Genomic DNA, 27,072 nt, shown 5'->3' with positions numbered 1-27,072 from the left:
AGGTCAGGAATAGGACCTGGCCTTCCTGCATGGGAAGGAACTTTGCCCCTTATTTATTAAGGATGAGAATCAAAAGCCTAGTCAGTTCCACAGGCTTAATCCCATTGGTTTAGTGTGTGCTGGGACAAACCTTGCTCTGTGAGGGTATTTCTGGTTTCCTTGGATTTAAGACCAGTGAATTACTCCCAGTAAATTTAATTGCACTGAGAGTATTTTTTGTTTTATTTTTTGACTAAGTGTAAACAAGAGAGAGGCTCACAAGGTAATAGCTGCAGACACAGCAGATTAAAAAAACATCTGTTCTTAAACAATGGGTATATGTACCATGTAGGATTTTTTTTTTCCCTCTTCCAGAGCCTCATATCCTTCTGAAACTCTGGTGTGGATCAGACTTAATCAGTGTGAGCCATCACTTCACTCTTTCCAGTTGTAAGTTTAATATTTAATGACATTTCAACTAAGGTCAGTTGCTAGAGCAGGGCAGAACCAGACTTTCAGTTCAGTCTCAGTTTAGGTCACTGCCTTAAGTCTCTCTAGTGAGAGGCTCCAAGTGGGAAGATTATTTAAAGTGCTTTTTTTCCCCACAACTAGTTCCAGAGACTCAGTATTTGTCCTTATCACGATGGAATTTTCTCCCCCGCAAAACGTTGTCCCATCTGAAGACATGTCCGTGACATCTACCTGTTTTATAATACAGTACCTATTCTTTGCTGTCAGTTAAGTGTGTGCCATCACACAAGGGCAAACCGAACAGCTGTTTGGCCAGATCTCATCTGGCATTGTATGAGAAACACTCCATTGAAGTGAGCATCTTATGCCACTTGAGGATGAGCCCATATGGTCAAATGCGCAAAGCTCCTACAGTGAGGGAGGTTGCAAAGCCATGTATCTTGGAAAGGAGCTGCTTAAGGAAAAGTCATTCTTTAGATACTAACAGGTGGCTGCAGACATTACAACCATAGGAAGTCCTGAATGACAGACAGTCAAGCAGACAGACATAAGTATAGACCAGGCAATTATTAGGCCCAGACAGAAACTGGGGCTCCAAGACAAGAGGCACTAGGGAATAGCAAAGGTAAGAATGGCAGAGAAACAGGTAAGTTTGGCTCTTGGCCAGCTTTGGGGCGTGTAAATAACTGAACTGATCCTGGGCATAGGAAACAATGAAAAAAAAAAAAAACCAAACCCAAGACACAGAAGCTGAAGCAGGGAGGAAAAGAGCTGGGAGTCATGGTGTCCTTTTCTCTTCACAGACATTGCAATCAAACAATAGGAGGCCACTGGCAGAGTCAAGGAATCCATGGAAGAAACCAGCAGCTTCTGATAATATTCATCATCCTTTTGTTCTGGATGTTTTCCCCATTTAAGCACAAGCCCTCTCAATACAAAATGATGGATGAAGGAGAAATGATTGGGATTCAGGGCTACCACCTTAAATTCTTGGGGCTAGTGCCTCCCTCCCTTATTCCTCTCAATAAAAATCTCTCTCTTCCCACTGCAGCCAGCAGGGCTACTGCTGACTGCTGCCCAGCATGCGCAAAAGCAATGCGGTCTGGGTGCATTTGCTTTTCTCCCCCAGCAGAACATGACTGCTACAGGAATCAGATACCACTGTGCCGTCTAGGTACCCACGGGCTTTATCAACTCCTTCAGGCAACTCTGACTGGAAGCGAAGGAGGTCTTCGGATGTGGAGGTTGGTTTCAGACGCTTGCTAGCTACCTCGAAACCCACACCTAAGCTGCGACCAGGGGAAGGAAAGGCAAAACCATGTTAGAGCTTCCTCGTACTTTGATTCAACCCATTATTGGGACGTTTGATGCCGTAGATGAGTTTGGCTTCAGGTCCGTGCCTCTCTGTGTTCCTCAAGCCAAGCCCAACCTGCTGCAGAAGTGCTATTTCAGCTTGGAGCAGTAGCAGAAGGAGAGAGGTGGCTGTTCACGTGCAGGAAGAGTGAGACTGTTAACAGGACCCTCTCACTGCACTGTCAGTGTTTCTTAGGGTGGTATTAACCAGGGCCCCAGGCTCTCACCCTCTAAGAAGAGGGGGAGAGTAGCTCCTTTCCTCCCAGGGAAGGGGGGGGGGAACGTGCTTTTGCAGCAGAGGGGTATGATCAGGGTGCAAGTCAGATCTAACACCATTCAACTCGATACGCTTCTCCCCGCATACCAGGAGGGACTCCTCTCTAGCATTAGTGAAGAATAACAGCACTGACATCAGCAAGGTACCACCAATATAAAAGTGGCGTAAACCAGCCAGCACCAGCCCTGTTAAATGGACTAATACCTTATAGTACTGTTCCCCTGGTACTAAGATTTCTTGGATTGCTTAAGGCAGGTTTCAGGGTATAGCAATGCAAACGACAAATCAGTTATATATTCCCAGGCCTTCCTTCCCCCCCAGCAACTCCCCAAAACATGAACCAAAGCAAAAGAGACACTGTGCCTTCATGACCAGCTGGCAGCAGTCCCCATCCAAACCTGTGACCAGCCAAGCCATTCTAGCAACGGAAGGAACAGAGCACAGCAAAACCAAGCCAAAGGACCAAAGAAACGGGGGACTTGAGCTCTTGGATGAGAAACTCTGCATCTTCTTCATGTTGTCCCACCTCCGTACCCTTGGCCAACATTCCCCATAGGGTAGCTGGATGTGCAGGACAGCCGTGAATGCCAGGGAAAGGGGGGTTGAAAGTATAATGCAAATCTCTTTTCTCTTTTTTGTTTGTTTTTGTTTGTCTGCTTTTTACATATATACACAAGTCTGACAATAAAATGTGGAACACAGTGCAATGTCTTGGTTGCGTAGCATCCAGGACTGGCTTAGTTGTGCATCGTGGTGTGCCACAGGAACACACAGGATGGATAAGTAAAATTGTGTCCTCGGTTGGCTTCCATAGAGGAGCAAACTAGTAGCTGTTCCCCTGGAAGAAGAGCAAAGTCCTTTTTAAAACCTCACTGCAGTCTCTGGAGGGGAAGGCATTCCTCAGAGGTGCCGTGGGCTAGGGTGCCCATTATGGTACAGCTTCTGTTTGATGTGCACCATGTTCCCAGTCGCCTCCTCGTACTGCCTGTGATGACGTTTTCTGAACTCCTTTAAGTTACAAAATTTTGGAATCCAAGACCAGGAATTGTCTGGAAGGCAGAAAGGAGAAGGAAGATGAGATATTACAGGAATGGCGAGACCCACGTTCTCCTGCCTTGCCTAGCCCCGTTCCTGGAGTGCCCCACAGAAATCGGGCACTAGTTACGGCCTCGGCAAGGCCACCCTCGAGGCTTCCCTTCAGACCACACTTATTCCCCAGCCGGACTTCGTGCCTTGGCTGTATCCACAGCACTGCCCGCTCCTCTCCCAGGCTCGCAACAGCCTGTGCCCTGGACGCAATCGACAGATACCCACCCCATAGACACGACCCCGAGCAAAACACACCTGGGTCGTGCCTGCTATAGGAACGGCTCGTTTCAAGAGCAGCACAGATGGGCTGCACTGGCCTATCGTGACAGTGAGGGTGGGAGTTAGTTAGAAGAGGCAAACTCCAGCTTTCTCCTCTTGGTAGGAACCGACTCCTTGTGATGAGCCCTATCCTCCAGCCTTCTTTGTGCCTTACGCTCGGAGTGTCGGGCTAACAGTAGGGGCAAGATTCAACAAAGGTAGTAACCTCATACTGATGTCTGCTAATCGCCGTAGCTAGCAGGGAGCTGCTCCGGGGACCAAGCTGCCAGGGAAACAGCAGCACGCTGCTGCCTCATACGGATCATCCCTGTTCAATCCCGGCTCTTTTCTTCTGTCTTCTGAAGCATTGGCCGATTTCATGCAACATCGGCACAAGCCACTTTCTGCCCCACAGCCGGTGCAGGCTGGACAGCATCATCTTTTTTTAATCCAGTGTTTCAGCTCTCAGCCCACTAACATTTCCCCTACCAGTGTTTCAGCTGCCATTCAGTTTCATGAGAGCTTTGGGTCATTCCACCCAGAAATACACATAGCCCAACGCCACAAAGGAGAATTTGAAAGTCCCAGAGAACAATAGATTGTATAAAGTCAAACTATTGCAACTAGCATGAGGTGGTATGTGACTGCTCCGACCAGCACTGCAGCTACTATGAAGCGCAATGGGATGTCTGAATTTCTATAGCATATTTTCTATTTTAAGAAATCTCTTCCATCAGGAAGGAGCTATAGGTTATTCTAATAGACCAAAATTTAAGCTGATCAGGCCACAGTGTGACATTGAGTCATTGCTAAGTGGTACTCATGTATTTCAGGGAGGGCTCTACATTCTGTACCAGTACAGTATTTTATATTACCCCTATCTCTCAGTCACAGGCACCAATTCTTTCTTTAGAAGGAAGTTTTAGCTTAGGTACTCATTCAACAAAGACATAGGTATACTTTCTGCTTATTGCCTTTAAAATGACTAGATTTGCATAGTTGATCTGAATGAATAGGAAATACCTAAAAGCCCAACGTTCATTATTTTGCTCCAAATTCCCCAGTGATTTTCCAGCCTGTCTTTAGCGAAATGCACTCAGCATAGCACACAAGCGCACTGTTTTGGACAGAACAGCTCAAGGCATGTAAAAACCTTTACTGGAAAGGGACATCGTGTCCCGTTGCACAGTATACGCTAGAAGCCTGACCTACAGATTAGATGAGGAGGGTTTCCAGGGTCTCTTCTACCACACATCTGATTATGAGGACACAGGGTTGGTTGTTAACAGAGGTGAGAACAGCGCAAGCACACAGCTGTGGAACAACCAGCCTGGTTTAAGAGCAGACTGGTCCCGTGTGGCTGGTGCAACACCACAAAGACGGCACTAAGAGACAACGTCTCAGGCCAGAGCGGGTGTCAGCCTTCTGCACCATGAAAGGAGCACTGCTGGCAGAGTTGCTAAGGGAAGAAAAAGCTGGGCGCGAAGTAATACTGCATTCATTTTCTGAAACGATGTATCTGCGCAGAGTATTGCACCATTGGCCAGCCCCTTCTTAAAAACTTCGAATATGCATACACAGGGAGGAAAAAAAAATGAAAGAAAAAAGATTGTTGAGATTAAATACGAAATCAATTCCTAGCATTAGCCTGAATTACTAAAAATAAAAATCTAGGCAGCATCAATTCACAAGAAGGTAGTTTAGATGGCAATACCATGCCTGTAGCTCACCGCTCTGTAACGAAAGGCAACAGCCCTGAAGAACGATATTGCTGTACTCACTACAGCATCTCACCCAAGGATAGCTCTTGCCAGCCCTGCTGACTATATGAGCACTGATGAGATCACAGCCACAGGTGGTCTGATCAAAAACAGGTGTCACGGCCTCAAGATTGGCTCGGTACCTTAGATCTCGCTGGAAACGCTGACAATTAGCCTTCTGCTTGGGAAATGACAGCAACATAGCCTCAAGAGAGTCCTGATTCAGAAACTGCTCAAGCAGGCTGCTGGGGATTTGGGAAGACTAATGAGAAATTAATATCATTTTGATCTGAGTTTTTAGAAAGAGATATAGTCCACTTCCCTAATTAAAATTTCTTACAGGTTTACAGATGAATCTTTCTCTTGCTCACTCTCCTTTTCCTCTGAGTTGTAATTTAACAGGCACCATCAGTCAGAGTTAGACTGGGATCTGTAGGTATACTGTTACAGAATTTCAAGTCATTCACTCTAATAGTTTTTCTGTCTTTTTTCCCCCTCCAAAAATTAAAGTCCACGGGATGTCCATGCTGAGAGAGAGCGAAGAGGGGCAGAGAGAGCCTCTGAAGGAGCTTCTGTTGGTCATTCTCAGGATGTTAGTTCAGGATGCTAAGCTAAGTGGTCCAAAGACTAACTAGTACAGCTAACGCTTTTCCCTGTGGGGCTGATGTCACTACGGGAAAAAAAATTAACACATCTGGAACAGCAGTGAGGATGGGGAAACCTCAGCTGATGCATCCGTGACACAGCACAGAAATGTCTGCCATTGTCAGCACATCGTCATACGTTTATACAAACAACAAGAGGCTGCACTCCATAAGCATGTGCCTGGCTGCAAATTATATGCGCAGAAAAATCCAGATTTCAGGGAAGTTTTGTCTGGCCTGAAAATATTCTGCCCACATGTGCAGCCATACAACCACCATCTGCCAGCCTGCCTACGGGTAAACACGTTGCTTTCCATCAACCACCCCTTTGCACCAACACATACTTTACACTTTCCAAAGCAGAGCCCTCAAGGCTGGGATCCTCGGCTGGCTATTTCCACGTAAACATTCCCGCTTGTATAAAGAGGCTGGTCAGGCCCGTGCCAAATCCGCAGGGAATAAACGCTGCAAGGCTGTTGACCTCCTCCCTCTCCACCAGCCTCAGAGGACAGGGCAAGGGATTGAGGAAAGAGAAGGGAGCCCATGAGGCTGCACTTACCATACCGTCGGCTAGTTCTCCAGGCTCGCACTGCATAATGGAGAACCCCATCCATCCACACCAGAAACCAGCTTATACAAAAGCCCAGCAAAAGTCCCAGCATCAGATCAATCTCTTGCTTGGTTACATTGTCAGTCACAAAGTAATTCTCCGAGGAGTCCACCACTGACTGATCCCCATCATATGGAATAACATAATGGACATGATGCCTGTTGCAGGGAACAGAAACAGGGAAAAGCATCAGTGGAGAAGAGCAGAGTACGTTTTTTTCCGTCCAGCGCCTGCTGTTGCGGCCAGGGGCTGGTTTAACACCATTCCTTCAAGTTTCTACCAAGGTCCCCGGGAGTAGAAGTGCTGTCTCGGCTTTTTTGTGCTTTTGTCAGCATAGAAATTGGCAGAGCGCGAGACAGAAAAGTATAGAAACCTGAACCCACGCCTGGAACTCACGTCGCATTCCTGACACAGGCTCTTTGGGCCTAAAAGTTCATCATCTGTAAAACGGAAGATAATATTAAGGACAGCAGGAGGTTGGAGTGGTCGCCCCCCCGAGACGTAAAGGGCACTACTGCGTTCGTGTTCACAGGCAGAGGTCAATAACACTTTGCTCCTGTGAGTACACGCAGTCTGAGAGCGCGGCTGTGTAGCCCTGCAAGTGCAATCGTAACATACCGCTCCACGGGAGTTGTTAGAAAAATCCTCTGCTAAGCAGGACTGCCAGTGCTAGCAGCCTCATGGCATGTCTCCAGACGTGTGCTGTTTTGCTTAATGTCCCGTCTCTCGGAGTAAAATGAGAATCATATCTTTCACATATTGGAGCAGAGCATGTTTACAGCCATGGAGGAAGGGCTTGAAAGCATGCCTTGAATTCATCCTCAGACAGCAGATGGCAGAGACCCTGCAGCGTATCACTCCTGGAAAAAAGTCATGCGAGCTCTAAGACCGTCTCAGGTTCTCTTACTGCATGACTGGGCTGGTTTGGGATGCAGGGTCTCCCTCACCCTCCTCAGGGAAGAGGCAGCGATAACTGCCCGTAGCGGCAGAGGGAAAGCATGGACTCTGGAGCTTTCAGAGACGTACGTCTCTCTCGGGGGTTCTGGAGAGGCTGGCCCCATGCCTTACGCCAGAAGGGCAACTGGGTTCATTTGTGCAATGAGACGACGGAGACCAAGCTTGGGCTGATGCTGAACTGCTTGAAAGACCCTGGTTAACTTGGGAAAAGCAGGAAAATGGCAGGGCTGGAGTGAGGGAGTTGTGGAATAGAAAAAAATAAGGCAGGTCTGTGGGGGCTGAATGGGAGGGGACCAGCTGTGACAGGTGAGCCGAGCGTGTGGGATAGGAGGATCCCAGGTGATCCAGGATCCAGGATGCAAAGCAAAACTGGAAGCAAGCTGCTCTGGAGCCTCCGCATCTGCTTTAAATGGCCCTTAACCTTCCCTGAGAGCAGCCAGGAGCCACGAGGCTGCCCAGGCTCTGTGCTTAGCCATCCTGCTTCTTCCCACTGCCTGATTTAGAGGCAGGCACTGCTTGGGCAGGTGCTGTCGCTGCTGCCTGGGAGCCCAGGAATGTCCAGCCAGCCACGGTGAGGTGCGTTCAGCAGCCCCACGTGCCTGCCAGCACGCGTCAAACCACCGCAACAGTCCTGGTACTGCAGCACGGATGCGTCACCAGTGCTCCCAGCTCAAGGCACAGTTGCACGGGGTCTCCCCAGCGTTGCCCACCGCCACCCCCACCGGCATCACCTACACTCGCATCCCTCCCGCATCCATGGACCCAGCCCTGCTGCCACATGCCGGAGAGGAGGCAATATAGCTGGAGGCCTCTGAATATGCATGAGGTGCAGGTTGCTCAATAATCATGCCTGAGAAACGTCCAAATATTTACACAAACAAACCTCCACTCAAAGGAACCTGCTGAAAACAGCCCTAATCTCAGCGACGACTTAATGGAGGCCACCTGCACCAGAGGCACCAGCTCCCGGCAGATCAAGGCAAGTAGGGCCGGCGTACGACCTGGTGCCATGGCGTGCGGATGGGAAGCCCGTCTAGCCATGCTCCTGCTGTCTGGTACTGCTCCCCATTTGCATTCGGCAAAGGTCCCAGTATTAGGGACCAGACCGGGACAGTAGCAGAAAGGAGATGCATCTGACGGCGGCTCAAAGTGACCTCCGAGGCTAATGGCAGGCCCTGCTCGTGCCTCATCTTGCTGGTTGGTTTGTAACCACAGATTTTTTTTTTCCCCCCTCATTTGGCTAGGGAAAATCCAGGGGGCAAAGGTTGTGTGAGGGAGGGCTCCCAAAAAGGGAGCTCTTACTCATGAATGGGAGGGCTCCCGTTAATTTCATGAACACAGCCAAGCAGCTTTGCAGAAGGGGAAAAGGCAAGCCTCCCGCACACCTCCCATGCACCATGCTTCCCCAGCCACTTCCAAGGATGCCTGGCAGGTCCTTAACTTACTCCCTTTTCCTTCCTGCAGTACAGAAACAGCCTAAGGGCTGAGTCCACAAACACCTCCAGAAACCTAGACTCCTTGAAATGATGAAGGACTTGAGTGCCTCAGCCGGAGCTGGTATGTATATATCTCCTCTGCATCACTGTGTCACAACCCGCAGGGCTACCTAAAGCCTCCCCGTGCGGAGCATCGCTAACACGCAGCCATCTCTGGAGTTGAGAGAAGCAAAACTTCCCAGACGCATCAAGGACAGACCCATTCCCAGAAGTGAGTGCAGACATCTCTCCACACGTGAGGTGGTTTTCACAGAGGGGCTCAGCCCTCTACCAGAAAAGAGTCCCGGAGTACCCTCCTCCCACTGCCAAAATTCCCGCAGTACTCAGCAGCAGGGATGTGCCCGCAGCACTTGCGTGTGTACACACACACACACGTGTGCAGCGTGGCCAGCACTCCAGGGACACGGCACTCTCCTCACGTGCTTCACAAGAGGTTTTTTTTCCTACCACGCAGTCTGCTTTCTTCACAGCTCTTGTTCTCTGCTTGCAGGGCGTTGAGGGAAGGGACGCTGTCACCTCTTCCCTGCCTTGTCCCTCTCCTCGGTGCAGGCTGACTCTGCACACTGCAGTGGGATCTCCTCCAGCTCTCCTAACTTTCTTTGGTCACCACCGGACTGAATGGCACCTTGGGGGCAGCAATCAGGGCCTGACACTCCTTTTCTGTTTGCAGCTGCCTTTCCATGGGCAGGGGACGGTCCCCAAAGCCCAGTGATTTCAGAGTCCAGGCTCAGATGTGAAGTCCCTGTTTCTGCCTGGTGGCTTCCATAAACCCACAGAATTACAGAATGGCTGAGGTTGGAAAGGACCTCTGGAGGTCATCTGGTCCAACCCCCTGCTCAAGCAGGGCCACCCAGAGCCAGTTCATGGCCCAGGACCATGTTCAGACGGCATTTAAATATCGCCAAGGAGGGAGACCACAACCTCTCTCAGCAATCTGTCCCAGAGCTCGGTCATCCTCCAGTAAACAAGTGTTTGCTGATGTTCAAGCAGAACATCCTGTGTTTCAGTTTGTGCCCATTGCCTCTGGTCCTGTCGCTGGGCACCACTGCAAAGAGCCCGGCTCTGCCTTCTTTACACCCTCCCTTCATGTATTTATATACATTGATAAGATTCTCCCTGAGCCTTCTCTTCTCCAGGCTCCACAGCACAACGAGTCTAGGTCTGTAGGTCACTTAGATCTAGAGGCTGCGGATGGAATGGGGCAGACAGAAAGACAACATAACCAGCTCTGGGGTGCAACTAAAGTTGATAACAACTGTTTTCAACGCAACTTCTCTAACGTGACTGCACCAACATCTCTGCATACCCATGAGCCATAAGGCGCATCTCAGACAGACAACAGAGGGAGGAAACTCCGGAAAATGATGGCTGGTTTAAACCTTTCTCACTGTTCGTGTGTGGGCTGGGGCTGGACACACAAAGCGACCGTTGGCTTCCAGCATTCCGTAAGGAGGGATTCAGTCCTCACAGTACCCCTGTGCCAGCCCTTTGCCTGTACAACCTGAAATGCTGTGGAACAGTCATGCCCAGGGGAGAAAGGAGTCAATCCTGTTGTATGGTGAGCCACCAAGAAGTCCAAAGACAATTCATGAGAGGCAAAATTCAAGAGAGAGCAAAAACTTTGATCTATCTGGATTTGGCAACGTAACTTTCCAAGTATCAGAAATCAAAGTTGGATCCCAGGTGCAAGTTGCCTTACAAGAAAAGCCTCCTGGCACTAAAGCACACCAGGGAAGCACATGAGACCCTGCACTGCTACCTTCCAGGCAGCTTTTGGGAACCCTGAGTTACCAAAGTAGTTCTGTGCGGTGGAGATGCCAGTGCTAGGTTTCCACTCTGCAGAGTTTTCTGGAAAGGGTTTAGCAAGGCTCAGGGAAGAAGAATTTTTCCTGCTAGTGCAACAGTTGAGAGATCTGGGCTGCAGGGATCTTTTATGCTTTGTTTTGGCTTGACGGGATTGAGTGGTGCCACTGAGATGGGGAGGAGAACAGCGACAGACCCCCAGAAGTTTTCTGTTGCAGCTCAAGTCCTTGGGGATGCGACAGGAGTGATTCAGAGACACTGGCACATCAGCACAGCACGTTATTAATAGTGCGCAAAGGTCCAGGGTCCCCACCACATATCAAGGGAATTGGAAACTGGAACGTGGCCTGGATGGCTCTGGGGGCTGGATCCAGCAAGGGAATGTATCGCCTCCAAGATGAGCATAACGTGGGTGCAGCAAGCCACCACCAGCTCCGTGCCAGCGCACTTCCAGGGAGGGCAGACAGTGCTGGAGCCCAGGTTCTGGCAGGGCAGCTCCTCAGAGCAAATGCTTTTGGCCAGACCTCGTTTTCAGAAACGTGGCCGTCCAGGGGCTGACATAACCCTCCCGTCAGCGCCGGTTTCACCAACCAAAGACCTTTGAGAAGAGACGAAAGTCTCCTTCAGCCTTGCATTACCTTAGCCAGCAGTCAGACAACTGATGTGGATGTGAGGACTCTGGGTTTCACAGCACCCTCGGCTGTGAGAGAGCTGTCACCAAGTACCTGTGGTCCTCATAAGGTAAACCCACGTCCTGACCATGTTTCTTTACAAGAAAAAGATGTACCAAATAACCCGAGGGCCAATTCCTGGGCAGTTCAAGCTGGTATCAGTTGTCACAACAGATCCGGGCTGAATTATTCCTACTAGGTTAATCACACGCTACCTCTAACAGCCATGCCCACCCTGGATGCGGTGGAGCTTCCGCGGGAAGCAGATGTAATTGTAGGAAAAGAAACATAACCCCGCTTCAGGTGAGAAGCCGAAGCTGCTGCGCTAAGGGAGCACGCTTCGTGTCTGTGCACGTGTGCGTGAGCTGTAGCATCCCTGTCCCCTTTCCTAGTCTTTGTGACAAAGGGGGAAGACCTCCTCCCTCCCAGGGCAAGCAGTGCAGCGGGCTGGAGCAGAGCCTTGGCCAGCGTGGCTGGGAAGTTTCACTACAGAGCTGCCCAAAGCGCTATTGTCCCTTCCAGTGACCTTGCGTGTGTTGCTGGCTGCTGCAGCCAAAGCACAGCACGGGAGCCTTTAAAAAAGAGCCACCGATCTGTCATTTTAAATGCAAAGAGCCCATCGCTGCTTCTACGCTTTCCACTTCACCCTTCCGCTGGGGATGGCGGCACACTGATGCTCTGGCTCGCTTTGGCTCCCTCCTGGGCAGGTGTCAGTCTCAGTCGGTAGCAGACATGTCACATCTCCCAGGCTCACGCTGCAGTTGTCACAACCTGGCTGGACTGACCCATTCCCCACCTCCAGCTGCAGCAGGATTTGGGGGAACACGGCTTATCCTGCCTTGCTGGCCAGCCCCCAAGGCATGCCCTACACAGGGGCTGCAAGCGGAGCTAGAGGGATGCAAAGAGCATCCCTGTTCTGCATCCCTGTCTGACCTTGCAGCCTCTCCCCAAGCATGCCAAACAGCCCGGCACCTCTCAGATTCCCAGCAAAGCCAGTCTGCAGACCGGTGTGGATGGCACCATTGCACGGGTGAAAATTTCTCCCTGGGACTCTTTGCATTGTAGCGGCTACCAGGAGCCCAAGAAGCTCCGGTGGTCTCCAGCGCTAGGCAATGAGTGCTCCCAGCACATCCACAGAGGATCTGGGGACAGAGAGGTTTAATGACTTTTCCAGAGGGGCTGGGAAAGGAGGAAACAGAGGAAGAATGTACTCTCTGTGTACCTCCCGACAGCAGTGCTGCTAGCCTGGGACAAGCATTGGCCTGTCCCTCCTCTGAGTGTGGAGGGAAGCATTTGGCCCCTCACCGACAGAGCCCAGCGAGCAGCATTACTGGAACGTACGCTGCCGCAAGACAACGCTGCTCCAGCACCACCGGCCATCCTCCGGGGTCACTGGTGCTGCCAGGGACCCCAGCATCGGGGCAGAGCCCCAGCCAGCAGCCACCTCACGCATTCCCATCCCGTGTCCAGCCACTCTGCTGGGAAGCAGCCCATTGCGCTGCAGCGTCTCCGAGCACGCCAGCCTTTCGGGAGAGCTCCGGCATAGCCTTGCCCTGAGACTTTCCCTCCTGGATCAGAGCCTCGTGAGAGCAGGGCTGAAGTATCCCTCAGCCAGGAAGAGCTGACTTGAGGGTTGGCCAGGCCCCCAGCTCTGCTGCAGGGTACTGGCATTCAGGTAAGGCTGACACTCCTCTCGGTCCTTTTCCAACCCCGCTCACGGGGAGAGACTTTGCCTGGGAAGGACAGACTCACCCAAGGTCACTCAGAAGGTCAGTGGCAAAGGGAATACACGCCAGAGCTCCTGAGGTCCCTGTCCTTTCCCAGACGGGGAACTTCCAAGGCCCCCAGGCTGTTTTGACGGGTCCTTGCTCCACGCAGGTGTCATCTGTTCTCTCCAACTCACCCTGCCTCCACGGACGCCCTTTGGTGTTTTTCCTTTGCATGACATCACCCAGCTCCTGATCTGCTGCCAGCTCTCTGCTTCCAGAGAGGACCCTTTACTGGCTGGGACAGAGACATTCGGACTGGGGCAGCGCTACACTTCTGCAGTCCTCCAGAGCCCTGCTCTCTCCTGGGAATCGGTGCATCCCAAGGAGGTAGGACCGGAGGGGCTGGGCTGCCTGCATGCAAGCAGGCCCCAGCATAATGATTTGGACAGCCTGAATATCTCCACATGCTGAGGACAGAGAGTGCCAAGCTCCCCCACGGATCTGCTCCAGCAGGCACATTCCCGCATGGCATCAACAGGAGCCAGCAGGAGTGTAAATGTGGCTGTCACCCCTTCTTCCCCCGGCAAGAAGGCAGATGTTAAGAGAAGAACAGTCCCCATCATAGCAGGCGTGTCTGCGCGGGCTCCGTATCAGTAGCAGGTACCAGGGCCAGCCTTGTCTCTCTGCTGATGTTCTTACTCCACGCACCATCACTACACCAGCTTCCCTTCCCAGGGAACTGGCAGGACCGTTTTCCCACCGAACAGCTGTAGATGCACTTCGACTGGCCTCAGGGGTTCTGGCAGCTTTGCCTTCCCTGGCTCTAGTGCTGCCAGCAAGGGCAGCTGAGTGGGAAAGCACCGGTCCAGCCTAACAGTGACACCCCACTTGCACACGTGAGTACATCTGCTCCCACTCACAGCCCAGAGGAGCATCCGTCTCGGCTCTCGGAGCAGGACCACTCCTACGGCAAAGGCACTGTCCAGCCCACGTTGGCTCAGACTGAAAAGCGTGGCTCGGTGGATGTCGCCACTTAACGGACCGCAAATACGCATCGGCCTTGATCGCCTGCTTCTTTGCACTGGGTGGGAGAGAAGGGCAGTTTGCACGTGTAACTCCAAACAGCATTACCTCCCAGCACCGCACGGCCATGGGGTCCAGTCCCCGCAGCCACCGGCAGTCACTGAAAACTTTGCACAGCACAGCCTTCACAAGCACCTTCTCTCTTCTGCTGTGTCCAGCAAGAGGCCACAACTCCCTTCTGCCATCACAGACCTGAAAAGCACCTGCCAGGGCCCAGCATAGCGAGGTCACTTCGACAAATTGCTACCTTGCTCCTGGCATAAAGTGACAAGCAACAGCTTCAGCCTCAAATAGCCCCAGTGACCCTGACCCCACGGGGATGTGCACAGCAAGGGTGGAGATCAGCCCATCCAGCATTCAGCAGCGCCTGAAGACGGGGCTGGTTTTCTTCCCCAAATGTCTTGACCCCAGTGACTCACCCCAGTCACTGCTAACACACCGGGTGCTTAGGAAAATGGGGAAAAAAAACCCAAAGTACAGTCCGCTGCTGCAGGAAATGAGGCTAGGTTTGGCAGAGGGTGTTTCGGGAAGATGTGGGCAGGGTACCGTAAGCTAGCACTCCCTTTCGCTTGTCCTGGGACCTTCTTGCTAGGCCCAGTCCCCCATGGCGAGGAGAACGGGCAGAGTCCGGGGAAAGACACATCGCTGCCCACGAGGAGAGACCCCAGCCACCAAGCCTCCACGCAACCTGACGGGCTCTTTGAGGAGACAGCCAGAACAGTCTGCCCTGCTGGCCATGCACCCAGGCAACTCTAATGAGCCTGGAGCCACCAAAATGTGGGCAGAGCCTGGGACAACCCTGGGAATGGCTCGCGCTGCTGCCTGCCAGCCTCCCACCAGAGACCAACCCACCGGAGGGAGTCTCACCGCGTCCCAGCCGCCCCTCCGCGGGGAGCAGAAAGCGTGGATAGAAACAAGTGAGGAGAGGGAGCTGGAAACACAGCCAGGCCCCCATCCCATTGCCAAGGGAGTGGAGAGCCGGGTCGCGGATGCACTAACGACACACATCTGCCTTTGGCCCTCCCGCCTGCCGTGGTCCCAGCCAGGAGCCAAACGCCCAGGGCTGCCTGCAATCTTCCCCGTCTTCTGGCCGGGAAGGGCACTCCAGCATCAAAGAGCGGCAGAGACTTCATCTAGCATCAAAGAGCGGCCGAGGGCTGAAGTCTGGGCTTTTTCCCCTGGAGCCCTGCAGGGATGAGGTGGGACGTAAGAGGCGTGGAAGCCCCAAATCCCCTGGCGTGCCCGGCTTCAGCTGGCACCTGCGGCACGCACGGAGTCAGCCCTCGCTGCCCACAGCCATCACCAGCAAGGTGAGAGTTGCCAGCCCCTCACGCTGACATAAGCTCAGCACAGATTCTGATTCCTTCCGGAGAGCACGTCCTGCTGTACGCTGGATGCCCAAGGCCGGGTACTCACGGTCCAGCCTGGGGTGCTTAGATGTGGTAGGCCATTCCTGGGGAAGGGCTTCACTCTGATACCCTGAGGAAGGATAAAACCAGGATAGGAGAGCCGAAGGAAAAGATCTCTGAATGAATTAGTTGGTGTGACTGACCAGGGTAGGAGGCAAAACCAGTAATCGCAGCAGCTCAGCCTATCGCACGTCAATCTTCATTTATTCCAATTCCTCCTTCCCTTCCACTTCTGCAACATTTACTTATTTTCCCCATTCCTCCCTGCAACACACTGAACTGCAGCCAGTTCGCTCCTCCAAGGACTCCCTTTGGTTATTGGCAAATTAAGAGCCCTTTATCAATCCCTGGTACCGCCGTTCACCCCATGCTTCAGGATGCATCCTTGCCTAGCGCAAGGCAGAATTGCTTGTGGCTCACGCTATGTGCACTCAAGGCCTGCACTGAGAGCACTTGGACAGCTGACAAAAAGGACAAGGCGCATTCAGCATCACCTGCCTTTTAAATCGGAGAACTGGAAACACTGGCATTCAGGCAGCAGGTCAGAGCTCACAGAGAGCAGGTGAGGATTACAGACTAAAGCAGGAGGCCACACGGTCCCATAGTATAGGGATGCTTTGTGCGAGCGTCTCCTACATCAGAGCATGAACACGTTGAAACCAATGCTCGCGCACAACAAGAGCCCGTGCCCGGGAGTGGAGAGTAGTATGCTATTTCTGTTGGCAAGAGCCATTGCTTCTACATACCTAAGGTAACTGGTAAACTTGTGCTCTTTGCCTCCTCTCAGATCCACGCTTGACAATTTGGAAGCTGTTTCGTGCACTTTCTAAGAAACAACCTAACTATGTCTGGGGAGAGTGCCATGGCTAACTTACGTGCCTCAACAGCATCTTTGCAGCCATACAGGTAGAGGAGAGAGGAGTGCCCCTGCCACCTTCTCAGACTTGGGCAGAAGGGACACTCTGCCAACACCACCAGTGAGACCTGACACTCCTCAGTCACTCCGGATGATGTTAAAGTCTATTACCAGCAGCCAATTTTCACCACCACTGAACACAGCTGTGACAAGTAAAAAGAAAAATTGGGCGAAAAGGCAGAGGAAAACTCTCAAACTAGTGAAAAACATCAGGAAGGCTGCAAAACATTACCTAAGAAAAAGCCAATCCCTGCCAAAGCAAGTCAAAGACACCGTGGACGTTTCTTGTCCAGAGTCTTCCCAATTGACCTTAACACAGAGGTGCCCGAGGTGCCGAAGGAGCCGGGTATTTAGGCTCTGCTTACTAGACCGCTCAGGGCCCGGCTGCATTTGGCCCTGGACGTGCTGCTTGTACCTGCTTTGCCGTTTTGCCACGGGAATCCGAGGAGGAACCGTGGGGAGAAAGGTAACGATCACCGTCGGTGAACGAAGCAGAGTGGAAGGGCAAAGCAGTTTCCCTTCGTTAAGCTACGCACATCCCAGTTTCAGCTTAGCTTCCACACCAGGGACGCCGCAGGAACGTGACGCCTAGGAGACGGGATGCAGCCGGTTCCAGGGGCAGCTCAAAGAGGAGGAAAGCTCAATCTAAACGTTGGATGTGGCAGGGGAGGGCTCCCCCAGCATGTCCTTTAGCTGGCACAGCCTCATGCTGCTTTACTCCCCCACAGACAAGAAACTCTCCAGCAGGCAGTGAGTAACCAGGCACGGGAGGGGAACGAGGCCTCTAGGAAGGCAGGATAAGGATCACCGACAACAGTCCCATAGGGAAGAGAGAAATTCACCTCCCTGGAACTCGGTCCCCAGGCTCTAACAGAGAGCGCGGCCAAAGCCCAGTTACGAGCTGAGCACCTCAGCGATTACACGCAAGACGAGAAGCGCTACGTTGTTTAGGAGAATTACGCATTGCCAAACAGCCGTGGAGAGAGGTAGGTATTTGTCCAGTCATAAACTTACACACAGCAAAGGCGTTACTCCTGGCACAGAAGCCACCCCAACGCCCTCGGCTTACTAAACGCTCCACAAAAGCACAGACCAGCTACCTCGGTGTGCTCTGTCCGGCATCATTACAACTCTCGGGAGAAAAGCCACAGAGAATTAAAAGCCGATCAAAGATTACAAAGCCTCAAAGTGACACTGTCCTAGACAGCACCACTCCTTCCCGGACACAGATCCTCTCGGTTCTCCAAACCCCATTCCGCTTACGGCACACAACCACCAACCGCAACACCCAGACCACGAACACGCTGAGAAACAACGCGGCCCGGTGACAACAAAGGCAAAATGACAAGCATTTAAATGAAAGTTACTCACTTTCCCAGGGCTTGCAGATGCATATACACGAGCATGCACACAAAGGAAAATGGACTTCCAGGCCCGCAGAAAACTCTTCTTCCGGAAAAAACAAAACCCCCCCTGTGTTCATGCAGGAGCTGCTGAGGAAGGTGAGACACAGCCAGAATGCAAAAATGGTAGTCCAGCCAGCAGCACCCTGCCGCCGGCCACCACCTCGCTGTGCCTTTCCCATGAGATGAGGTGGGAAGGGGCTGGGGGGGACGAGCAAGAGAGCTCTTATGCGGGTAACTTACCTTCCACAGTTGCAGTGACAAACTCGGTCTTCCCCTCTCAGATGCGGTAAGATGTAATTGTGAAATCTGTCCAACAACGCATTCATGTCCATCAAGCAAGCTATTGCCTGTAAGAGCCCATAACCAAGGCATCTGGTCAACTCTGGATGATGGAATAAAACATTGACTCTAGTTTGATTGCCAAAGACTGAAGCAGTCGTCAAGAAAATAATCTTCGGTGTTTAATGGGGCACACACACATGCACACGCACGCATACACACAGAGGTGCACGGGCTAAGGGACGGTGCGGGGAGGGAAGGGGGGGGGGAGGAGGGAAATAAGCAAAATCTCTTACCATAACGATAGAGGCGCCCAGGATCATGAAAATCATGGTGTTTGCATTCATGGACATCAATAGGGAATTGCCAGCGGTCGGGTCCGTCCGCCCCCAGCCCGGCGGCGGCCGCGCTATTCCGCAGAGCTCAGCCCGGGGCGCATCGCGCTCGGTGCCCGCACGCTGCGGTGCGGCGGGGGGCGGCGGGGAGCCCCCCGCACACACACACGCACTCCCCCCGTGCCGGGGATGCCTCGGGCTCCCTCGCCCTGGCCGTTTTATTTTTTTATTTTTCTAGGATAAACGTGACAGGTAAAAAAAAAAAAAAAAAAAAAAAAAGGGAAAAAAAGGAGAAGATACCAAAAAAATAAAAAAATAAATCTCTTTTCCCCCGGCCTCTCCCCGGCCTCAGCCGAGGGAGGTGCGCCACGTCTCCGGGAGCGGGCACACACCGCCACAAGCACAGCCCTTCATGCAGCAACTGGAAAGCGAGCCAGCCAAAACCGGGGGGGGGGGGGGGGGGGAAGGCTGGGGGAGGAGGAGGCAGGCTGTAAAAATCACCCAGTCCGGGGGAGCCTCATTGCATCCTCTTCCCCGACCGTCCCCAAAATCCCCCCCCCCCACGATGGGTGAGGGAAAAAAAAAAAAAAAGCCCCAAACCACCTCCCCCTCCCCCCCCCCCCAAAAAAAACCCAAAAACCACCAAACCGACCCCAAACCCTCCCGGCTCGGGGCTGCGTGTCCCCGCTGCTCGGCTCCGTGCTGGAAGCCCCCCCCCGGTCCCAGCCCCTCGGTTCTGCCACCGGGGGGGGGGCGGGAAGGGATGCGGGATGCAGCGGGGAGATGCGCCCAGGCAAAGCCGGCCTCCCCCTCCCCACCCCGGGCATTTACCTACGTGGGGAGGCTCTGCTCCGAGAGCGGCTCATTGCGAGCGACAGCAGCAGCGACAGCTCTGCGGATCTGCCCTTGCGGGGCTTCTCTTCCCCCCCCCCCCCCCCCCCCCCGCCTGGCAGCCACACGTTTCTCCCGAGCGGAGAACCCCGGCAGAGGCGCTTTGGCCGCATTTTTGAATCCCACACGCCATCCTCATCCCGCCCTTTTATCCTTCCCACCCCATCCCCGGGGGTCGGTCCCGTCCTCTTTCGCATGCCGGAGGGGACAGACGGGACCCCCCCCACCACCAGCACCACCAACAACCACCAGCACCTCCCCAGTCCCAGGCGGTGTGAAAGCCCGGGCACAGCCCTTGGTGGGATGGATGGATGGATGGATGGATGGGAGCCCCGAAGTCCCCCGCGCTTCCCGCTGGGACAGCGACAGCCCCTCTTGGGGACCAGGGGGGGTTCCCCCCAGCCCTTTGCCCCAGGTCAGCCTGGGTCCCCTGCACTCTGTGCTGTGGCAACAGAGCTGGGAGCAATTCCCACCTCTGACCAGTATCTCTCCTGGACTTGGTCCCCCTAAGAAAAGCTGGGGTGATGCAGACACAGGAGACCCACTCATTTTGGGGACAGAAATAAAATTACAACTTTGTCCGGTCTATCAAACCGGAGATCTAAGGTCCGAGCAAAAGGTCGTGCGTGCTTCAGGTTCTCCCACGGTTTTATTTCACCATACTATTTGGGCAGTCCAACTCAGGCCATGTTTAGGAGCTTCTGGGAAAAATAAAAGAAAAGAAGTGACCAGCCAATAACTTTCTTCCTTCTCGCTTGTTTGTTGTTCTTGTTAATGTAAACGGTGCAACCTGGATGAACGGAAGAGATTGCAGCCACCACGTGGGAAATGCGTGGCAGCACATAGCTTGACGGTTATTATGTCGTGCAGCGCCTTCACCTCCAAGTCCTCAGCCTTCCTCAGGGTTAGTTTCACCTTGCTGGAACCCAAGTATCGTTTATTTTTTAGGCTTCGCAGGGACATCAAAGTAGACTTTGCTCGTTCTGGGTTTTGCATTCTTGCATATTTGTTTTCCTTCTCTTCCTCAGGCCACAATCAGCCTCCTTATGTAATGACTTGTGTTATATAAACTCCAGTCTTCAAGGAACAGTCATTAACCTACTACTGGGTATTGAAAATACTAAAATACTGTCACACAATTAAAATCACTAAATGGTGTCCTCAAATTAGAGCACAGATTGCATTGCAGATTTTTTTTTTTAAATTAAACCACACACATGAAACATTTGATAAGCCAGGCACTTCATGCAAAAGAGCAGCAAGGCTGGGAAGGCGCTTCTCGCTGCAATCCTGCCCAACCCATCAGCGTTCCCTCCTCAACAGCCCTCTGCCCTGAGCTGCTTTCACTTCTTACTGAGCTAGGAGATGGTTTCTACCATCTATATGCAGACCTCGGTAAAAGTAATGCAGCGCTAATGCAGCTAGTTACTCTGCTAGTTGTAGAAAACATTGGCGTTTTTAAAGTAACGGCCAAATAAAATCACAGGAGAGAACAGACAATCTGAAGACAAGTCTCCGTTTGTGCAACTGAAGTTTTGCCTGGCCATCAGCCAATGTTTCTGATCTCCCAGCCATCCCCACAAACTAGGCTGGGTCAGCTCTCAGCTGGCCTTGAGGCACCGAGGAAAGGGTTTGTCATTGACTCGGGTATAAGGCGAATTTCTGAGCCCAGCTCCAGAGGAGCCGTCTTCCCTTGTCGTCCTTTTGGACCAAAAGTCCTGGCTGATGGGGATTCTAAACATCACCGTTCTGACCATTTTCAGCCTAGTCCTGCGCAAAATGGTGCTAACATACAGGGTAGCGCAAGGGTCCTTTCTTGCACCCACTGGCACTACGCAGAGTACAGGATTTATACTACATGTGACAGGCTCACAGGGCTGCAAATGTGGATAGCAGCCATGAAATTATCACAGTCTTTATTAAATGCAGTCGCCTCGCAGAACATTTGAGTCAATGATCTTCTGTGGCACGGAATTATACCAGAAATTCCTTCTCCTCTCTCCACTTCAGCCTCCTTCAGTTGGCAGGAGTACCAAGTGACATCTGCCATTCTGCAGCCAGGAACATCTCACACTTGCTTTACTGCAGCGTGTCAGTCAAACAGGTTTCCTCATTGTTCTTGCTGGCCCATTTTCAACATGTCCAGACTTGGTTGGACCCTGTAAAGCTTGTTTTGTCCCATCCTCCTGACCCTGCTACTTCTAGATTTGCTCCCTAGCCTTGGTACAGACTCAGAGTTTTTCAAGCAGCAGCTCTTCACAGCAATCCGGGATGGAAAAGAGGAGTTCTGCACAGCCAAGGCAGGGATCAGACCGGAGACAAACCGGGGCAAACCTAAACAGACCGCCTGCTCTTGCAGGAACAAACCAACAGCAACGTTTCTGTGCCATTCAGTGCCAGCACACGTTGAACTCTTGGCTGCTCACAGCCCGATTAGCTAGAGACCCAAGAACAACCCGAGGCCACACGTGGTGTTCAGCCACTCTGGCCTTTTGTCCGCATGTCTAGGGGAAACAAGGCCAAGAAGAGTTTCTCTAGTGACTTCCATCTAACGAAAAGAGGCAGCGGGGACTGGCTCTATTTGAGCAAAGCGACATTATACTTGTATGAGCAAAGACTATCTTTTTAATGTAGGTGCTAACAGATGATTAGACAGTTTCAGGTTGCCACCGCAATGGTTTTGTTAAACTTGTTCCTAATCGCTTTAATGTTGCTAGAAGTAAGCTGCTCCTTTCTGAAAACAAGCATCCACGCTACCTGTGGCTCCTGTTCAGCTTCAAGTCCCATGTCGTACTGTCACCACCATCCTCACGCAGACAAGTCCACGGTCTGCATTACAAGATCTCAGCAGCATTTGGCCAGTCCCTGACAAGTGACCACCGCCTTTTCCTTTGTTTTGACCCAACTTGCTGCATGACCTGGCACTGCCACCCAACCTCTAGTTCTCAGCACCCGAGGGCATACAGTGAACATACCCTTCCCTCTGTATAAAATATCTTTTAAAATGCCAGCAATACCGGCTAAGATGATAAAAAAGACCAGAGGTACCTGTATCGGAGCCACCTCAGATTTTTTTTTTTTGCCCTGTGAGTATGCAGCCCCAGGTAGGAATATTATCACAAGTCACGTTCACAGGAACTGACTCCCTCTACTTTCCTCTTGAAGGAAGCACAGACCTCAGCCAGCATTCTGTGGTGCACACACAAGTCAGAATTTATAGAAGAGTCTAACAACAACTAGGGCTAGCATTTCTCTCCTTTTTCCTTTTAAAATTTTTTCTCTGCCATAAGAACCCACTCAGCTCTCCTATACCCTCCCTATACTCCACTGGCTGTTTTTTATTCCCCCGTTCTTTTCATAGTTCCTGTGCTGGTACAAGCATTTTGCGTTTGTCTTTATTGATACTTTCTCCTAAGCTTCTACATGTATGAGAGAGAGAAGTTGAAGCTGAATAATCTGCCTAGCAACAAATTCATTAGGCTGCTGCATTGGGGAAATCGAGCTAGGATCATTGATCTTTGCACAGTCGGATCCAGCAATATGGAAACCTAGGGAAGAATGCTCTTTTCCACCATATGCAGTCCCATTGCGTTATCTGCCTTACTTTGTGCGGTGAGCCTTATAGGCAAGTGAAGGCAGGCAACGAGCAGAGAACTTCAGGGATGAGACACCAGCAGTGCAGAGGGGAGAGAAGGCATTGCTCTTTAATCACAAACTTTTATTTATGTAAACCTATTTAGAAGACGTGCTGACAACTCTGACAGAAAGAAGAATGTTCGTGGATGTTATGAAGGTCTTCAGCAAGACAAGAAACACAGAAAACAGACACAAAATCGAGAGCGACTTGTGTGAAAGAAAAACAGGCTGCAAACTAGAACTGAACAGGGCTCTACTGCTCTGTGCCTTATGGATAGGATCTGCAGAGGGCTGATACGCGAGCGATGGAAACCTCAAGAAGTTCTTGGCAAAGATCTGCCCACGCAGGAAGTAGCATCAACTTCACGGCAGCAAGAGAGCAAAATCTTATAAGCGCACTTCAACTGTTCTTTAATCAATGTGGCCTTTCATAGAAAGTCAAAAAAGTGAGAGAAACGCTGACAAAACATGATCACTACATTTAGAAAGGTGGGGGGAAACCTCTGGGAGGAATCCGCATTTTAAAGCCACCCCTGCTGGCCTTATGGAAACTGGAAGAACAGCCTAGATAGCTGAAAACTCATTTACAGCAGAAATCTCCCATCACAGCCACATTCCGAATACTCGCAGTCTGTGTTCACAAGGCGTTAACCCTTCATTGCTTTCCTTCGTTAAACAGGAAGAAGGCCAACTACAGGACTTAAAAAGAAATGGACCATCTTTCAGCACTGATGCTCATCAACAGGAGTATCAATGTATCTACAAGGCAGGGAAGAGCACACCATCATCATATATATGCCACCCCACTCTTAAAGGAAAAATACATTATTTTTCCCATTTCCTTTAAACCGAAAGTTTCTCTTGAAATTTCTTTTGGACACAGAAAGTAACTTTGACCTTGTGTTCAGCCAGAGTTTATTTTATACCTACATACATACTTGTGTGTGTATAAACATATGTATCTCTCAAACAAGACTAGGACCCCATAAAATTCCTGTATAAACTGAGCTTCATAGTAGATTGCAGTGCAAATGAAGCATATGGAGACAAAGTAACTATATAAATGCATACATTTTTCACTAACCTGTAAGTTAAATGAGAAGTAATATGTCAGAGTAAGAACAGCTTTAGCTGAAGAACAAGTTTTACTCACAGAAATTTGAAACACTTTGAACTGGACTGTGGATCATTCAGAATACTTGCCTGTCCATCCAGGTCAGTCATCCATCCATCCATCCATCTGCAAGTTGGTAAATAAACAAATCACAAATGGCCAGCTCCCATTTTGCTTTTGCTTATGAACAGAACATTTAGGATGGAAAGAACAATTCTGTAATGTCCTGTATACTACATCACATTTTTAGACCAAGGCTTCTCAGTTCAGTTGAAGAGATGCAGTGAACTGAAGTTCTACTAATTAATCCATACTTACCACTACAGCAACCAGAATTCTCTGCCAGTTACACACATGAAAAGTATAATCTTTATGTAATAAAAAGGACACTGCTGTAAATCTCCACATACACAAAACACGGGTTAAAACATCCTGTTTGTGTTTTTACTGCCTTTCAATAAAATAACAACAAAGAGCTCTGTTTAGGATGAATTAAGTTGAAAGTAGAAAACACTTTCAAATGCTCTCCAAGTTTCACCTCACCACAGAGTGGACTTCAGTACTGATACTGTATAGGGAAGGAAAACTCTGCTCAAAATACTCACTACTGTGCTTGCTTGAAATGTCTTTTTAAAGAGATCAACTAAAGCAGTTCAGAATCATCTTCTTCCTTTGGCTGGAAATATCCCCATGGTAACAAGCGATGGTATCAGACAGACAAATGAGCAGAAGAAGAGGAGGCTGAATGAAATCCTTCAAATACAGATCTCCAGAATCAAAATGGGACAGGACAAGCTAATCAGAAAACGTACACTCTGCAAACCTTATCACAACTGCTGCTTGAACTCCCCATCCCCTAATTGTTCTGATCTATTCATTCATTCTCCACAAAATTTTCACTTTAAGTATTTTTAACAGACAAGAAAAACAGCACAGGTAATTCAGAAATATTAAAGATTCCTGGGACCCGAGTATGATGCGATGACCCATTTGGACACTGTCCAGGACACACATTGAGCTGGCAGAGGTCTACGTTTTCCCACAAGGCAGTTGAAATCACAGTCAACCCCCAGATCCCAGGAGTAGAGAGAGGTATAAGATTTCTTTGGGGACCCGACTCGACAGACTTCAAGATTTGCAACTGCAAAGAAGTATTTTCAGATACAGACTTGGAGTTTTCAGGTGTGGAGCAGATACCTTTTAATATATGTGAGTGTGTTCACTGAAAGAGGTTAAGTAGCATTGCCATATGACCTACCACATACACAGCTGAAGTTGTCTGCGTTGATGGGTAACATTGCCCTAAATTGAGAGAAAGTACTTAGCACTAACTTCCTGCATGTGCAAAACGAGTGAAGTTAAGGAAAACTAGGCAGTCCATGTGAGCTGTCAGACGGCAGTGATAGAATGAGAAAGAAGCCAGGAGCTCAAACCCCATTTCATGCTACTGCACTTTTAACATGATGATTATAAAGTTGTCCTCACATACCCAAGTATTAAAGAGCACACGGACCTCATCTGCTCGAACACGTTTACAGGTTCCTTTAACAGAACAACTTTCACAATCTTCTCTTGCCTGTAAGCAGCAACACTTTACCATTCACATTTTGAACTTCTAATAATTTGGTTTGTTTTCACTTTTATCAGTTTGTTCAAACAGAAGTCTGAGCTTTTGCTCTGTTTGTATACACGTACTCTGTTTCCGGATTTTGAGCCATGACAAACACGTTTATTATTGCTGTATGGGAGGAAAATGCTATTCAAGAGATACTTCAGTTAAAAAGAATGCTTTAAACTATTTCTGTTGACAGCGGAGTTTGCCATTTCTCCCCATCTTTCTTACAGAATACATATATACAATTGGCCCTCACTGCTACAGTTACAGCCTCACAGTCTTATTAATCTCACACACGATAATTCAAAAGCAATTAAGATCCCAAAAGATTTCGTGGTAGTGCCCTAATTCATGCAGGGAAAGCAGTTCACTTTAGCTCAACACAGGATCAGAAATCATTATAAGCTGCCCAAATACACAGCCTCTCCGAACAAGGGACACCGTTCGGGTCTTTTGATTCCTACCAAGATCTTCTTGCTGTCACTACCCTCTCCAAGACACTTTGGATGAATGAGCATTCTCGTGCTGCTTCAGATACTTTGTGGTTTACCTCACAGAGAACAGTCACACTTCCTTAGCTTCCATTTTGAAAACAGAAACACTTGCAGGTTTTTCATTTTTATTGGATGCTTCCAACTTTATATCTAATAATATACAGATACTCGTTTTTCATTGTTCCATTCATATCCTCACATAGTTCAGCCATTCTGTCACATTAAAATAAAAAAAAAAAAGCACAACTGAAATAAAATAAATTTGTAAGCTGGAAAAATACATTATAAACTTATATTCAAGAAACATTCTCTTTATAATTAAAAACCTACTTGTAATAATTAAAGTAGGATTTAAAGAAAAACTTGATTTTCTTTTTTAAATAGGTGGCCTTTGTGTATACTTTTAATCATCTCATATGTACAACCCCAGCCAGTATCTCTGCCTACCTGTGACAGAATACCTGAAACAAAACAAAAAGACACTGAAAAGGAGTTCTGAAACAAAAAAATTTCAATATTCATTTTCCAGGAAAATACAGTATAATCAGAACTTTAAACACATGCTTCCCTCATCTGTATTAAGGCCTAAGAGACAGATGTGCTTTAATAAAAGCAGACAGTATGAAGAAAAGTCCTTCCACTTTTCTCTTCAAATTCCTGTAACAGCTCATCTATTTCATTTTCCATGTCTTCTGTGTGCTGTATCTAGAAGAGAAAAAATACTAAGCAACTGGACTCCAAGGATATGATATAGTTTAGAAAACTGTAATAATTCAATGCTTTTGGCTTCCTGTGAAATCTAAACCAGCAGGCTGTA

At 50.0% G+C, this 27,072-nt stretch overlaps 2 protein-coding genes across 4 annotated transcripts in view; both read right to left on the bottom strand.

The window, feature by feature from the left end:
* Positions 1–413: 413 nt before the first annotated feature.
* Positions 414–18,720, bottom strand: TMEM240 (transmembrane protein 240). 3 transcript variants are annotated; one of them, XM_052791211.1, is made up of 4 exons: positions 18,467–18,720; positions 18,132–18,273; positions 6,391–6,599; positions 414–3,129 (listed from the first exon to the last, which is right to left on the bottom strand). In XM_052791211.1, the coding sequence occupies exons 2-4, from the start codon at positions 18,221–18,223 to the stop codon at positions 2,981–2,983; spliced, it is 450 nt and encodes a 149-aa protein (XP_052647171.1). In that variant the 5' UTR covers positions 18,224–18,273; positions 18,467–18,720; the 3' UTR covers positions 414–2,980. The 3 variants fall into 3 exon arrangements, with proteins under 3 accessions (XP_052647171.1, XP_052647170.1, XP_052647169.1); XM_052791210.1 differs by having other exon boundaries at positions 18,132–18,238; XM_052791209.1 differs by lacking the exons at positions 18,132–18,273; positions 18,467–18,720 and adding an exon at positions 13,121–14,475.
* Positions 18,721–26,363: 7,643 nt separating this feature from the next.
* Positions 26,364–27,072, bottom strand: part of SSU72 (SSU72 homolog, RNA polymerase II CTD phosphatase) — a 30,004-nt gene continuing 29,295 nt past the window's right edge. The window contains exon 5 of the mRNA XM_052793757.1: positions 26,364–26,960. Coding sequence (XP_052649717.1) covers positions 26,859–26,960 — 102 coding nt within the window. The 3' untranslated portion in view covers positions 26,364–26,858. The remainder of the gene's footprint in view (positions 26,961–27,072) is intronic.

This window comes from Harpia harpyja, chromosome 7, assembly GCF_026419915.1.
Source record: "Harpia harpyja isolate bHarHar1 chromosome 7, bHarHar1 primary haplotype, whole genome shotgun sequence".
In the NCBI taxonomy this organism is placed as follows: domain Eukaryota; kingdom Metazoa; phylum Chordata; class Aves; order Accipitriformes; family Accipitridae; genus Harpia; species Harpia harpyja.
This window is presented reverse-complemented; position numbering and strand designations above follow the sequence as displayed.